The sequence below is a fragment of the Onychostoma macrolepis genome, chromosome 01 (genome assembly GCF_012432095.1).
Source record: "Onychostoma macrolepis isolate SWU-2019 chromosome 01, ASM1243209v1, whole genome shotgun sequence".
NCBI lineage: Eukaryota > Metazoa > Chordata > Actinopteri > Cypriniformes > Cyprinidae > Onychostoma > Onychostoma macrolepis.
In genome coordinates, this window is record NC_081155.1 from 36,159,732 (window position 1) to 36,176,830 (window position 17,099).

The 17,099-nt window shown below is 35.9% G+C and overlaps 1 protein-coding gene across 1 annotated transcript; it reads right to left on the minus strand.

Moving 5' to 3' along the window:
• Positions 1 to 4,305: 4,305 nt before the first annotated feature.
• Positions 4,306 to 14,339, minus strand: fip1l1b (FIP1 like 1b (S. cerevisiae)). Its single transcript, XM_058789305.1, has 17 exons — positions 14,043 to 14,339; positions 13,196 to 13,253; positions 12,781 to 12,883; positions 12,435 to 12,541; positions 11,411 to 11,475; positions 11,176 to 11,283; positions 10,943 to 11,073; positions 9,855 to 9,970; positions 9,621 to 9,674; positions 7,807 to 7,906; positions 7,555 to 7,702; positions 7,281 to 7,311; positions 7,039 to 7,092; positions 6,530 to 6,588; positions 6,206 to 6,386; positions 5,856 to 6,002; positions 4,306 to 5,107 (listed from the first exon to the last, which is right to left on the minus strand). Exons 1-17 carry the CDS (start codon positions 14,119 to 14,121, stop codon positions 4,966 to 4,968), a joined length of 1,683 nt encoding a protein of 560 aa, XP_058645288.1. The 5' UTR covers positions 14,122 to 14,339; the 3' UTR covers positions 4,306 to 4,965.
• Between the last annotated feature and the right edge of the window lie 2,760 nt (positions 14,340 to 17,099).

Genomic DNA, 17,099 nt, shown 5'->3' on the forward strand with positions numbered 1-17,099 from the left:
ATACATCGCGAGAGTATGTAAATCACATTCTGCTTCTCCGTCTCAGAATTGATCGGGGTGCGTGCGACTGGTAAAATATTCCTGCCTCAGCACTTAAGAGATGATAAAGGTTAATTCAAAACATGTTTCCGTCTTGGTGCCCGCAAAATAACATAGGCTTTATAGACAATTGGAAGAATTTTTGGGGCAGACCTGACCTGTTGAAAAGAGATGGTGTTCATCCCTCTTGGGGTGGTGCCGCTCTTCTCTCTAGAAATATGGCACATAGTCTTAGAGTTTGTACTTGACTAACTGGAGCCCAGGTCAGGAAGCAGACAGACTGGCTAAACCGATCGTCTGCTAGCCGCCTCACGTCACCAAAGTCAGTTAACTCTCAGCACATAGAAACTTTTTCACCTAGATATCACACTATAGAGACTGTGTCTGTTCCCCGAACTAGAAAATACAGAAAACATCCAAACCAAAGTAATAGTAACAATTTAATTGATGTTCAACAAATAAAAACGATATAATACAGATAAACACATGATAAAGCTTGGCTTATTAAATATTAGATCCCTTTCTTCAAAAGCACTTTTGTAAATGATATGTTCACTGACCATAAACTAGATGTGCTTTGTCTGACAGAAACCTGGCTAAAACAAGATGATTACATTACTTTAAACGAGTCTACACCCCAAGATTACTGTTACAAACATGAACCGCGTCCAAAAGGTAAAGGGGGAGGTGTTGCTACAATTTATAGAAATATTTTCAGTATCTCTCAGAGGTTGGGTTTCAAGTATAATTCGTTCGAAGTAATGGTGCTTCATATAACGTTATCCAAAGAAACAAGTGTTAATGATAAATCCCCTGTGATGTTTGTACTGGCTACTGTATACAGGCCACCAGGGCACCATACAGACTTTATTAAAGAATTTTCTGATCTTCTATCAGAGTTAGTGCTGACTGCAGATAAAGTCCTAATCGTTGGTGATTTTAATATCCATGTTGATAATGAAAGAGATTCGTTGGGATCAGCATTTATAGACATTCTAAACTCAATTGGTGTTAAACAACACGTGTCAGGACCTACTCATTGTCGAAATCATACTCTAGATTTAATACTGTCACATGGAATTGATGTCAGTGGCGTTGAAATTTTGCAGCAGAGCGATGATATCTCAGATCATTATCTAGTCTCCTGTATATTCCATATAGCTAAAGCTGTAAAGCCAACTTCTTGTTACAAATATGGTAGAACCATTACCTCTACCACAAAAGACTGCTTTATAAATAATCTTCCTGACTTATCTCAGTTCCTCAGCATATCCAATAGCTCAGAACAACTTGATGATGTAACAGGAACTATGGACTCTCTCTTTTCTAGCACTTTAGATGCGGTTGCTCCTTTACGCTTAAGGAAGATTAAGGATAAGAGTCCAACACCGTGGTATAATGAGCACACTCGCCCTAAAGAGAGCAGCCCGGAAAATGGAGCGCAGCTGGAGGAAAACTAAATTAGAGGTATTTCGTTTAGCTTGGCGGAAAGTACCCTATCCTACAGAAAAGCATTAAAACTGCTAGATCTGATTACTTTTCGTCTCTTCTAGAAGAAAACAAACATAACCCCGATATTTATTCAATACAGTAACTAAATTAACGAAAAATCAAGCATCAACAGGTGTTGGCATTTCCCAAGAGCATAGCAGTAATGACTTTATGAACTACTTCACTTCCAAGATCGATACTATCAGAGATAAAATTGTATCCCTGCAGCCGTCAACTACAGTATCGCATCAGATAGCGCACAATAGACCCCTGAGGAACAATTCCACTCATTCTCTACTGTAGGAGAGGAAGAATTGTATAAACTTGTTAAATCATCTAAACCAACATCATGTATGTTAGACCCGATTCCATCTAAACTACTAAAAGAGCTGCTTCCAGAAGTCATAGATCCTCTTTTGGCTATTATTAATTCATCATTGTCATTAGGATATGTCCCCAAAACCTTCAAATTGGCTGTTATTAAGCCTCTCATTAAAAACCACAACTTGACCCCAAAGATCTAGTTAATTACAGACCGATCTCAAATCTCCTTTTCTGTCAAAGATACTAGAAAAGGTAGTATCCTCACAATTATATTCCTTCCTAGAGAAAAATGATATCTGTGAGGAATTCCAGTCAGGATTTAGATCGTATCATAGTACTGAGACTGCTCTCATTAGAGTTACAAATGACCTGCTTCTATCATCTGATTGTGGTTGTATCTCTTTATTAGTTCTACTGGATCTTAGCGCTGCGTTCGACACTATCGACCACGACATTCTTTTGAATAGACTACAAAACTTTGTTGGCATTAGTGGAAGTGCCTTAGCATGGTTCAAATCGTACTTATCTGACCGCCATCAGTTCGTAGCAGTGAATGAAGAGGTATCATATCGATCACAAGTGCAGTATGGAGTACCTCAAGGCTCAGTACTAGGGCCGTTACTTTTCACGCTCTATATGTTACCCTTGGGAGATATTATCAGGAGACATGGTGTTAGCTTTCACTGTTATGCTGATGATACTCAGCTCTATATTTCTTCGCGCCCGGTGAAACACACCAAATTGAGAAACTAACGGAATGCATAGTCGATATAAAAACTGGATGACGAGTAATTTTTACTGCTAAATTCTGAAAAACAGAGGTGTTAATTATCGGACCTAAAACCCCACATGTAACCTAGAACATTATCTAACACTTGACGGCTGCTCTGTCAATTCTTCTTCATCAGTCAGGAACCTAGGTGTGCTGTTCGATAGCAATCTGTCATTTGAAAGCCATGTTTCTAGCATCTGTAAAACTGCATTTTTCATCTCAAAAGCATATCTAAATTGCGACCAATGCTCTCAACGTCAAATGCAGAAATGTTAATTCATGCGTTTATGACCTCAAGGTTAGACTATTGTAATGCTTTATTGGGTGGTTGTTCTGCACGCTTGATCAACAAACTACAGTTGGTCCAAAATGCAGCAGCTAGAGTCCTTACTAGAACCAGGAAATATGACCATATTAGCCCGGTTCTGTCAACACTGCACTGGCTCCCTATCAAGCATCGGATAGATTTTAAAATCTTGTTAATTACTTATAAAGCCCTGAATGGTTTAGCTCCTCAGTACTTGAGCGAGCTCTTATCGCATTATAGTCCTCCACGTCCGCTGCGTTCTCAAAACTCTGGCCGTTTGATAATACCTAGAATATCAAAATCGACTGCGGGCGGCAGATCCTTTTCCTATTTAGCACCCAAACTCTGGAACAGTCTACCTAACACTGTTCGGGAGGCAGACACACTCTGTCAGTTTAAATCTAGATTAAAGACCCATCTCTTTAGCCTGGCTTACACATAACACATTAATACGCTTCTATTATTCAAATCCGTTAAAGGATTGTTAGGCTGCATTAATTAGATCAACCGAACCGGAACACTCCCCATAACACACGATGTACTCGTTACATCGTAAGTTGAATGGCATCTGCGCTAATGTTTGTCTGTTTCTTTCCTAGTCTGTTTCTTGGTCCGTGTCCGATCAGATGGTGGGTCGGCGCCGGAGGTGACGTCTGCGGCCCTGATCGTCGGCGGAGACCAGGACGCCCGGATGACCCCAGAGATATATCCCCAGATATATCAACCAAAATAACAAAATAACTAAAATATAATAAAATACCTAACTACATAATACTACTATTGTTAGAAATTGCAACAAAATTAAAATAGAAATAGAAACTTTTGAACTGCGGGTTTCGTCTGGTCAGAGGAGAACTGGCCCCGACTGAGCCTGGTTTCTCCCAAGGTTTTTCTCCATTCTGTCTCAGAGGAGTTTTGGTTCCTTGCCGCTGTCGCCTCTGGCTTGCTCAGTTGGGGACACTTAATTTCTAGCGATTATCGCCGATTTGATTGCACAGATACTATTTAAACTAAACTGAGCTAGACAATGACATCTCTGAATTCAATAATGAAATGCCTTTAACTGAAAATTGAGTGTTTAATCTTATCATTATACATTACTGACACTCTATCCTCCAATTTGATACTGTTAAGTGCTTTGACACAATCTGTATTGTAAAAGCGCTATATAAATAAAGGTGACTTGACTTGACTTGACTTGGTCTGCATTTGCTATTTTCAGTACATCAAAATACGTACCATTTTATTATATACAGTATAGTAAATATAATCTACAAAGCTTTTTAATTAAATATTTCATTAAACAAATCGTAATGTTTCTAAATATGTGCACATTTTAATATTTCGTATGTAATAACACATAACTTGCCAAGAAAACTGAACACTTTATTCAGCAAGAATGCAGTAAATTGATCAAAAGTGACAGTAAATCAAAAATAATTGCTGAACTTTATCAATAAATTCTAAAAAAAAAAAGCATCACGTCCACAAAAATATTATGCATTTTAAAAAAATAATAGTAATAGGAAATGTTTCATGACCACCAATTCAGCATTATCAGAATGATTTCTGAAGGATCATGTGACACTGAAGACTGGAGTAATGGCTGATGAAAATTCAGCTTTGCAAACACAGGTATGACGCAAATTTTAAAATATATTCAAATAAAAAACAGCTATTTTAATTTGTAATAATATTTCACAATCTTACAGCATTTATTTGTTTATTTGATAAAATAAATGCAGGCATGTTGAGTGTAAAAGACTTTTTGTAAAACCATTTTAAAAAACTGTGTACATTGCTCACAATATGTGAAAAACAGCTAATTTACAAGATATGAAAAGACACAACAAACATTACCAAATGCTTCTTTTTTTAATCCAACAAATCAACATCTACATGGTACAACTGCACTGGAAAAAAAACAGCAAAACAACAAAGGGAAACATGAAAACCAAGGGAAGGTAAACTGGATTATAATTTCATATAGCATGATTTGCTTGACAATCAATGCTCTGATGACAGACAGGAGTTACTCCATGGCCTCCTGGTTCTCCTGGTCAGCAGAACGCTCCTCGCTGGGCTCCTTGCCCTCTTTGCTCCTCTTGGACTTCTTGTGCTTGTGGCGCCGGTGACTGTCGCCCTCCTCGCTGTCATGTCTCCGTCTGCTACTGCTGTGACAGAAGAAGAGAGGAGAGGAGAGATTTTTTTCTAACCTTATCAAACGTATCTTACAATTGCATAAATGAGATGAATGTTTTCAATGAAACATTTATCTATGAATGTGAAATTATGAGGAAAATTAAGTATACTTTTAAATATGAATATTGTCATGTGACAATAACATGATGGCGAATATAGTATGAATTTAATCCAGACGTACTACATGGAACATATTATTTTTTTTATTTTTTTTTAACACTCACAAATTACCTTTTCAAAAGTACCTACTTTTTTACCTACTCAGAGATTACTGGACACAGCCACAGTGAATCATCAAGTTTTTCATTCAGTTCATTTGTTCAAAACGGCTGAGTAGTAATGAAAATATTTAGTAATGAAACAAGTGACTGTCTTATGAATGGGTCATTGAATCATTCACAACCAAAATCATTCATTCTTTTGAACACAAAAAATATTTTGAACAATGTGGGTAACGAAACAGCTGATGATCCCCATTGACTTCCATATTATTATTTTTTTCCCTACAGAATTTTCATTTTTGGGTGAACTATCCCTTTATTCAGGAAACAAAACATTGCTGTGTCCGGCAATGTGGCTGTGGCTTTGTTTGGAACTAATTTCACTGGCACTCAAATGCAAAAAATATTGCCCCATATCTCAAAGTTTGTGGGCATTTTTATTCATATTGGTGCCATTTTTTACCCAAGCCTCCGTTAATTTCCAACCCTGGTATAATACCTCCGTGATGACTTGTGCCTCCCTTCCTCTTTCTCTCGGTGTCTCCTCTCCCTGTGACGCTCTTCCTTCTCACGGCTCGATCGCTCCCGATGCCTCTCATACCCTCTGTCTCCGTAATCACGGTAAGACCGATACCGTTCCTCATCACTGCAAAATACCAAGTTTAATTAATCAATAGCTTAAAAACAGAACCTGGGAAACTAGGACTAATGATTTAAACCTTGAGAGGGTTAAAAAACAAAAACAAATCAGAGATGTCTAGTTGTCAGTTTATCAACAATTCTACACTTTCAAACTGAAAAACAGAGTACATCTGTATAGTGAATGAGTGGGTTGGTATCATCTTTCACCTGTTATATGCCACAGCGGAGGGACTATGGTCTCTCTCATGGCCCCTTTCCCTCGGCCTCTCTCTCTCTCGCTCTTTTTCCCTCTCTTTTTCTCGCCGAGGGTAGTAGTCCCACTGTTTAGGGTTGTCCATCAAACCAGGCCAGGGGTTAACAGCTCCTTGCATGGGTGGAGGAAACCCACCTGACAACGAAACAATCCCCAGTGCACATGCTACATAATTGAGCTTAATAAAGCCTGGAAAGTATTTAAGCACTTGTGATCTGTACTGAGATCTAAATTAAATGAGTTTTTCAGGTGAATCGACTGGGGAGTCTCACACTTACCTGTAGGAAAAGGGTATGGAGGAACAGGACGTCCATCATATCCTCCTGGGTGCCCACTGCTAAATACAACACGCAGGCAATTAATGAAGTGTTAAAGTGCCAAAAAAGGGTAGAGACAGTGTAACAGAAAATTACATTTCAAAAACTGTATTTAAATCTAAATACAGGACCCTTAAAGCAAACAATTATATTATTATATAAACACAAATTAATAAATATTATGACAATTTAAAATAACTTGAATTTCTAATAATATCTACTTTAACAATATCTAATTTCTACTTTAATATATATATAAAAAAAAATTATTCCTGTGATAGCAAAGCTGAATTTTCAGCAGCCATTACTCCATTCTTCAGTGTTTTGTGACAGCTTAATAGTCTTTGCTATCACTTTTGATCAATTTAACGCATCCTTGATGAATAGAAGTATTAAATTATTTTTTTTAAATACCTGGCCATGTACACTAAGGTTGAAAAAACTATCAGTTGAACAGAAGCTACACCTACTTGTCCATAGTAGGGATAAGTGAAGGAGGAGGTCCTCCAGTAGGAGGGGAAAATCTACAACACAAACAGAAATACAATTTAAGAAGAAAGAGACATAGTAAAAACAGTCATTCTTATTGAATTTTACACTCAGTCAGTCAATCAGTATGTTTACAGTTTCAGTAGACAGGTGCTTTGGAAACATTTGAGAGGTTTATCATGAGTTACTTTTGCCATGTTTGTTATGTTATTGCGCACTCAACTTACTGGGTGGAGGAACAGTGATTGGCATCCCTGTAAAAATTAAATAAATGAGAAAGAGATGAAAACACTGCTTACATAACCGCATAACCCATGACAAATACATACAAATGTGACCAAAAAAAAATTAAATAAGCTATAAGAAGCCACAGTGTCAATGGTGTTGAAAGTGATTTTTTTTTTTTCATACATTCATCATGGATTTAAAATAAAAAATAAAACAACAATAAAATAAATTCATTAAAAAAAATAAAATTTCACAGTCATCAGACTTACGTGGAGGTGGGATCAGAGGTGGAGCCTGACTGACAGGAGGAGGGAGGAATGGAGGAGGTGGGATGTTTGGAGGCAGTGGTCCTGGGGGAAAGAAAGGAGGAGGCATCTTGGCGGGTTCAGCCTCAGAGCTGGGATGTTCCGAGATCACCTACAAGTGTTAAAGTCACATGATTCAGTTCCCAGACATGTTTTCAGCATGTCAGTTTTACAGTGGAGCCTGAGGAGAGCATGAGAGCATGTCATATGTGTAACCTGGATGTTATTCCCCTCCAGATTGTGTCGACGTCGTCCTTCCACCCTGCTAATGGTAGCAGTCTGTCCGCCAATCACATCTATGGTCCCGGGCGTCTTCCTGCAACAAATACAAATATACACAATACAGCTTCATGAAGAAGTACATACATTTCTGCGTTTTTCAACTCTGTATTCCATATTCATACATAACACACACACCTCAGTAGGGCTGGGCGATATGACTGTATACCGTAGGTGACATATTTGTGCATCAAGATTGCTTTGTCATTTACACGAGAGAGCAATGAAGAAACATGTTTGAATTCAGAAATACAGTGCAGGATGTTTCAGGACAAGCCCAAATTTAAATATAAATAGTATTATTTATATACTATTATAGTATAATTTTGTTATGTGCTTGGCAAGTATTTTTATTTTGTGTATTTTAATGCATATTTCAGTTTTAGGTTTGTAATTTAAGTACTACATTTTTCATCTAATATCTGTATTTCATTTTATTTTAGTTTTGTTTCAGTCAATGAAAATATATTTCTTTAAGTTTTAGTTAAAGAAAAAACCCACAGCAGTAAATGTTGTGACTTGCAATATTTATTTAGAATTTTGCAATTTTGAATGTGGCTTTTTTATCATAAATGAAAATGAGTTTCCTCATTTCAAAATGAAGTGTGTTTGTGCAACACCACTTTGTTTATTACAAATGATTTGGTTAATTAACAGAGAAAATAAAACCACATATATATATAAATAGATTTGATATTGATATATTTAATTCCTGGCTTTGGCTTTGCTTAGAAGCATTTTCGTGAGCAGAGCAAAAATAGACTGGCAATATTGTGTCTAAAATGTAAGTTACTCAAAATTAGCTTTGTACATTTGTATAAAAGCAATATTGCACTTATAAACTATGTTGTCATTCCAAATATCAGCACATATTTTGAAAAGAATTTTTCTAACAAGGTTATTTCAAATATAAACCAAAATATATATATATATATAGTGATACAGAATGACTACTGTGATATAAAATTTTGGTCATATCGCCTACCCCTACCAGAATGTTGTGCACAACTTGGTAAAAAAAAAAAAACCCACACATATAAACCCAATATAACATACTGCTCTAATGACTACATCAGTGGTTCTCAAAGTGTGGTATGAGTACTCAAGCTCCCTCTAGTGGTACGCAGAGGAATCACTAAATCACGAATTGAAATAAAAATTAATGTTAAAACAATACATTTTAAATTTAATTTTAGTTGTTTTTTTTACATTTAAGCACAGTACAGTTTTTATTTAACTTTTAGGTACAACACATTTTAATTTATCCCTATTTAGTTTTTTATTTACCAGTATGTAAGCATGGTGCAGTGTTAAACTGTATTTACAATGTTAAAGTGGCTGACAACAATAAATATTCTTATTAGGAATAAAACCGCCTCGTTTTTTAACTGTGCAGAGCTGTAGCTGAATAGTTAGGCCTACTATGCTACTGCATTTTAATGTTGGTCATTATGGTGGTACTTGGAGAGCCAAATATTTACAGAGGTGGTACTTGGTATAAAAAGTTTGAGAACCACTGGACTATACCGTTTTGCAAAGAAAAACGGTCCAGATTGCTGAGTCCGTTGTCAAAACAGCAGATTTTTGCATTTTTCATAATGCTTTGTGGGTTAAAACATCACCAACAGAAATTAACTGTGGTCATCAATAAAAAAAAGAAAAAGACAATAAATGAAGCCCGTTTCATTTCATATTTAAATGTCTACTCAGGCCTTGTAAAACAAACCACGCCCATGTCACCTCCCACTTACGTATAATAGGACATTTCTTGAGAGGCAGGCCCTGCCCACTGTGGAGGGGATATCCTATGAGGGCATGGGTAAGGGGAGACAGGCAAAAATGAGTTACTAATCCCCTCGTCCACATGACAGATGCGGGACAAACACTGTACATGCATTCCCAAACATAAAGACTCTGAAACTGGAGTGTGGAAACTCTGAAATGAATGAACTCCCCACAGTGGATGTGTGAGAGAACATGTTTACCTCGCTGGGTTGAGACCTGCTTTATACAGGTTAGATGGAGAGGAAAAGTCTGCTTTAGCTGCATGAGCTGCAACTGTGATCTCCTTCTCACTGTTACCTGTGCGACCCTGCTGAACCTGAAAGAAGAAAGAGGTGGAAAAGGTGAAATGTTAATCATGCACACTAGACTAATAATTACTCATTTTATTACTACTAACATGACATTATCAGACTGGAATGTAACAGCTTGGGTTTGGAATACAAAACTCATTCTTATTCAAAACAGATCGTTCGGGATACTTCCAATAATGCAAAAATATGCACATATGCACATACAGTTCAAAAGTGGGAGTCAGTTTTTTTTTTTTATTAACTTTTTTCAGCAAGGATGCATTAAATTATTCAAAAATGACAGTAAGAACATTTGTAACACAGAAGATTTTGTTCTTTTAAACTTTATAGTCATCAAATAATCCTGAAATGTACCACTGTTTCCACAAAAATATTAAGCAGCACAACGGTTTCCAACATTGATAATAATAAGAAATGTTTTTGAGCACCAAATCAGCATATTAGAATAATTTCCGAAGGATCATGAAACACTGGAGTAACAGCTGCTGAGAATTAATCATTGCCATCACAGGAATAAATTGTATTTAAAATATAAAACGGTTATTTAAAATTGTGATAATATTTCACAATATTACAGTTTTAGCAAATAAATGCAGCCTTGTTGAGCATAAGAGACTTATTTCAAAAACAAAAAAAATTCTTACCAACCACAAACTTTTGAATGGTATTGTAAAAAGAACAATGAAAAGTCAAGATCAGTTTTATTACTTCTCCCTCAAGAAACAACTTTAGGAGAAGTAAAGTTGCCAGATACAATAAAGTTGAAACTGTTTTAATTTTGTCCAAGAAATATAATTTTAAAAATCTGAAAGAAATTGTATTTTACAATTCCGTTGAAATCTGAAATGCAAAAGAATTATCTTCCAAATATTACAAATCCCTAAGAAATCACTAAAGGACCTTGAATAGTATAATCAGAAGCAGAATTGTGCAATTCTTTACAATTTCCATCGCCAGTAACAGTTGATTATGCTTACTGAGATCTTGCTGGTGGTGGATCCAATGTTGAGAATGTCAAGGCCCATGCGTAACCTCTTCTGCTTTTCACAATACGCTTTCCACGTGTCCTCATTAAAACCATAGTTAAAATAGTCAGACAAGTCCGCACCTGTAAACACACACACACACACACACACACACACACACACTAAACAATATGCAGACACCACATGCAAAAACCACAAAAGTGCCATCCTTAATTAATACGCACCTGGCTTCCTCCATGGTTTCTCCTCAAAGGACTCCATGTCCACTTCCAGGACTGGAACTCCATTGATGCTGCCTGGAGCTTCGAGGTCTATGCCCTTCACTTTAGAACCTATTGAACCCACATTTAAATTATTATGTCAGGAGCTGACAAATGGCGCTTTGTATGAAAAGGCATCTGTAAACGAACGGATGATTTAGTCAGAAAGAGCCAAGCTTTGAAACACAGTTCCACTCACCTGCTCCATATGCTCTGCTGCCAGCTGACTTTATGTTTAGATTCACTGGAGTTCCCCCATATGCCCTGCACAATAAAACATCATAAATACATCAGTTATACAGTCTATTTCAGTTATACAGTATCAAAATAAAAAATAAAAAACAACCAATGGCTAATTTAAAATGTATTTATTATTGATCATTTTTCTCTTCACATCGCTAATTACTTCAGTACACTTGGAGGACCCCGTAATGCCAGTACTGCCAATGAAATTTGGAAATTCAAAGCATAAAAGGGATAGTTCACCCAAAAATGAAAATTCATGCACCCTCATGTCATTCCAAACCCATAAGGCTTTGGTTAATTTTCAAAAAAGAAAAAAAATTTATATTTATTTTTGATGAAACCTTTTGGTTTCTGTTCCTGAGAGCTCAGATCGTAAAATGCAAAAAGGTCCTAAATGCATCATAAAATTAATCCAGATGAATCAAGCAGTTTAATCCAAATCTTGTAACGAAATATGATCACTTTACATTATGAAGGTTGATGAGGATTAATCTATGCTTTTTTTTTTTTATCTAAACATTGATATAGATACATAAAGCATATCACGATATGTTAAATGCGGATGCTCAAATGCACTCAGTGTTTACCATATTTGATTTGCTCTGTCTGTTTTTATTATGTGCATTTATATGTAAACAAAGCCTAAATTTAATCTGTTCCTGATTACCTGTACTTTCAAAGGAGGGACAGAAACATTTCAGGTTTCATTAAAATTATCTTACTTTATGTTTCAAAGATTAACTGTAGTCTTATGGATTTGGAACGACATGAGAGTGAGTAAATGACAGAATTTTAATTTATGGGTGAACTGCCCCTTTAAAGCACATGATCCAAGTCAGTTAAACCAGAACACTCCACTGTTTGTTTGTTTGTTTGATCAGTCACCTTGGGTTGCAGGCAGTGTCAGGTTATCCTATCAAACATGCAGTGTGAACCTTATAATCTTCAGAATGTGAGCACAATCTTTGGATGCTTACGCGTACTGTGGCGCTCCTGTTTTTATATCGCCAATGGTGACGCGGACATCATCATCGTCATCATCACTATCGCTGTCACTGTCTTCATCTTCTCCAGGTGCTTCCTCCTAAGACAAACAAAACGAGTGTCCATTTGTAATAATTATCCATAATTAAACATAAATGTTACAGTACCTTGATCTCAAATTTGCCAATTTTTTATTACTTACAAGCATAGAAAAAGACAACCCAACTAAGCCATTAAAAACTCAATAAATGCACGTATCTGCAGCTTTCGCTACATAAAACTGACACAACAGCAATCAAAATTTAAAACAAATCAGTTTACAGTAGTTTCATTTGTTACCTGACTGGCCACACCATTTCCAGTAGTAGTGGTGATGGTGGTGGTAGTGGTGTCGTTTGTGGTCGCGGTGACCTCTTCGTTAACAGGAGGAGCAGAGGTCGCACTGCAGACAAAGATGGATCAGCATGAGAATGATGAAAACAAATGCAGATGAACTTAAAAAGGCAAATCACATGTTGGCACATGTTTTACAGGATATGCTTTAAAAAAAAGCATGACCTGTTCCTGCAATAAATGTGTATGCGATTTGCAAACTAGTAGCCCATGTCATACAATCAAAATGTTATTCAGGGAAAACACCTGGAAGTAACAAAGCAGTTTGTGTGGTCTTTCTGTAACTTTTTTTATATCAATCACTTCACATCTTCTGACAATTCAGACCACTTGTATACACCAGTGTCATATCATATCTCACCTGATGGCTGCTGTCAGTTTGGCCTCCTCTTCTTCAGTTTCTTTACTTTCACCTTCATCTGTAAAACAAAACAAACAAAAAACACAATGCATGAGCAACAACATGACGATGAGCACAAGGTACCCAATTTCTATTGGTATGAAGTATGTTACCTGGAGGAGCAGCTCACAATATAAATATAAATATTTCATATTTACCTTATAGAACCATGAACAGATTTGAAAAGTATTCTTGTAAAAAATCTCAAAATCATTCTACATAGAAAGTGAAATCATTTCTTTAATTATCTCTCAAAGTAGCTAATATAAACAACAACAAAAAAAGAAATAATTACGAATGCGTGAAAAGATTCTACCGTTTTCTCAAAACAGTGATCACAGAATCGTATAGATTCAAACAGAATTCTCAAAGGCAATTTTAAACAATTCAATTTATATATTAACGTATCAAGTAGCGAAGAATGCGGTCTCAATATGAATCAAAGTAGAATCTCTTAGCAACAAAAAGAATCTTGAACAGATTCGAAATGTAGAATATTGAATGGAATCTATCAGCTACCCTCGGAACGATTTTTCGCAAGAATAACAGAATCTCGAAAAAAAATCTAAAAATTTAAATAAAAATAAAAATCTGAAACGAGTATGTATTACCTCGTAAAGATAAATATTAATTAAACCACGGACGTGAAGTTTAAACATCTAGTGGCATGACAGGTCTCTCATAACACTGCAGTACAAAGGCCCCTACATTAATCATGCCAATATATGGTGTTGTATATTAATAACCACTCTTCTCCTAGCCGGTAATAACAACAAAGTACAGGAGTGCAGATTTGGCGCTCACTGACCCCCGTACAGCCATTCCTCCTCCTCGTCTCCTGCACTCGCATCAGCGGTGGTGGTTTTATCCGCCTCCTCTGTAGACATCTTCTCCTCTGGGCTCTACAATGCGCTCCAGAAACCAAAGACACGGTCACAGACTAAAACCCACCAACCCCGAGAGACCGCGCGGATATTTCGGTGGGAAAAACACAAACGCACATACGAATATAGAAAACAAACGTATTGAATGATGTTTACGGAGCAATCCACACTTCCTTCAGTCTTTGTAGGATGTTCGTGCAGACTTGAGGACATCAGTTCCGGTTCATGGGTGTACAAATTAAAAGTCTCACACGCTCTACAAGTCATAGGTTTGGACACAGTTGACGGAAATGATGTTTTTTTATGATCTTAAAAATCATTTTTGCTTATGCTTGAATACCTGGAATTAGTTAATGTGCAGTATACACGTGTAATCCTTTAATTAATAGTTCAGACGATAACATAAAATAATTATGTATGAATTATTGAAATTAATCAAATTAGGGTCTGTCTTGGACCTTGGTCCAGGTATAAAGTTATTGAAAAAAAGTCATTACATCTCATATAAACACCTGCTAAATGTTCACGAAAATAGTCTAATAGAGCTTTATTGCGCACATCAGCCACTAGATGTCTCTAAGCAAGTTCTCTTATATTCAATTCTTGGAGTGATCGATATAATTAGTGTGATTCTTTAACCTGTCATTATACCATGTTAATCCTGATTCCTAAAACAATTATCTGTAAAAATGTATATAGGCCTACATTAAAGTCAGGTAATAATAATAATTTCATATAATTTAGTTAATGTAATTTAATAATCAGATCAAATGCATTTTCAGCAATAGTTTTATTTCAACAAATTTCTTATACAATTTAGGTCATGTGTAGCCTATGTGTTTTCCATAAACAATAATGAAATGTGCAAATTTCTCACACTCACACACATTCTAACTGACCAATTAGAAAATATTGAACTAGTTTTTTTCCCACACTCTCTTGCCTTGAAATTAGCCTTTTTATATAAATATAAAAACAAAATGAACAAACTTGAAAATGTTACACACTGGCGACACTTATTTTTAATTAGTGCAAACAGACAATAAATTTAAATGTAAAAACTATAATTAAGCAATATTTTTGTGATTTAAATAGGTAAAACTATTAATACAAATTAAAACTAATATTTATTTACTTGCCTCCATTTTAACTGATTATATGATTGACTACTACTCTTACTTCAGTTCCATTATAATGTTTAATACTTAAAAATCAATAACAGACGCTTCATTAATTCCTGTGTTGTTTGTGTTTCGTCCCTCAGTGAAAGATCTCCTAACACTATGTGTGCACATTAACCTCTTTGACCAGTTACAGGAAACTCTGTGTGCAGGCTAGCATTACTGTGAGTGTTTGATGACCAAGCACTCGGACAGAGATACTCTTTCTTCTTCATTAAGTAAGCATATGCAATGGCCCCAAAAAGTATTTGGATACTGAAGCCACACTTACTTAATCTCAAGTGACATCTTCAAACAAATAATGCTAGAGCTTTTCTCATAACTAATCAGTTTTCTGAGCCATTTTTGAGTGATTTCTAATGATATATGAAGTCAGTTCTCCTCAAGTTCACACAAGTGTCCTAGCAGAGAAACCACAGGTGAAGCCCATCACATTACCTATGTGCATGATTCACTAGCGTTTGATAACCAGAAAGCATTCAGATACTTCTTGTCTTCATTTTGATTAGTCTAGCTGTTGTTTTATTATATAAAACATATTTAAAAATATGCAAAATATTTCAATTCTAAAATTGTTGTAAAGTTGTTGTTTTTTTTTCAAATAAACTAACACTAGTTCTTAGATTGTGGCGTGCAAAAGTGGGACATAGAGAATAGTCAAAGCAATGCAAACACACAGGATGAGAGCATGAATGAATGTATAATAATATAGCATGACAAAGCCAAAACCCAGACATTTTTCAAACGATTTAAAATTCCTGGTCAAGACATATCTAGGAAAAATAGGATGTATGGTCACCCACTTTATTGCAATGACATTTATACATTTTAAGTGTGACTTAAGTGTCCAAATATTTTGGGACCTCTGTGAATATGGGATATACAGTTACTCAAATAAGGATTTTAAATGTTACACCTACTGGCACATTTTCCCATCAGATTCCCCAGCCGCTGTAAGAAATTAAGATTAAGATCTTAAAATGAGATGAATTAGGTAAAAAGAGGCATGTACTTGTTCTTAGCAGCTCTGTCATGGCTCGTTATAACAATTTCAATAGACAAACATCCCTGTGGATTCCAAAATTAAAGCAAGCCTCGGGGGCTGGATGTGATACAAGAATGAAGGCATCAAGGACAGTGATGTATTTTTAGCTGCAAGGGCCATCAATTTTAAACACCTTTTCATTCAGCGACAAATCTGAGCAGTGATTTGACTCACAAACATATTTACACCAATTTGCAACAGCTTAGAAATATTATAGTAGTTCAGCACTTGTCATTTAAAATCAACAAAAAAATGCAATTGTCAAAATACTTGTTTTTTTATTTAGTTTGTAGTAGGTTATTAAGGGATTCGTGATTGCCTTCCCATGTTTTATTCATTGCTGTGAGCCAACTGAAACCTCTCATTGTGTATTAATTACATACGTAACATGCCTGTCGTGAATACACTCTAGCCCAATGTGTCCTTAAAAGACTCCCAGTGCTCAGGAAATGCTTCTGTGTGCAACTTTTACAGGAAAACCTGGTGCTTGCAATTAATCATTTAATTCGAACACATTAAAGAAGAATAATGAGTAGTACTGTATGTTTCTTAGAAGACAAAGACATCCAACCTAATTTAACAAAGTCAAGATGATCAACCTAATAAAGAGAATATACCTGATTGTTATGCACTGTTAAAAATACCATGTTCTTCAACTAACAGACCCTGATAAAGGTGACAAGCATCAACATGTACAATGCACTTTCAAAGCATCATCTGTAGCATGCCAATACATAAATCTATAGTCCCAAAGC

What these genes read in the sequence shown, in the direction of transcription:
- fip1l1b (XM_058789305.1), bottom strand. Translation starts at nt 14,121, where the DNA reads ATGTCTACAGAGGAGGCGGATAAAACCACCACCGCTGATGCGAGTGCA. An exon ending in CAAGAAATGTCCTATTATAC is followed by an intron (nt 7,907 to 9,620) that starts GTAAGTGGGAGG and finishes TATTTGTTGCAG; the next exon opens with GAAGACGCCCGGGACCATAG. An exon ending in AGGCACAAGTCATCACGGAG is followed by an intron (nt 5,108 to 5,855) that starts GTATTATACCAG and finishes CTTCTGTCACAG; the next exon opens with CAGTAGCAGACGGAGACATG.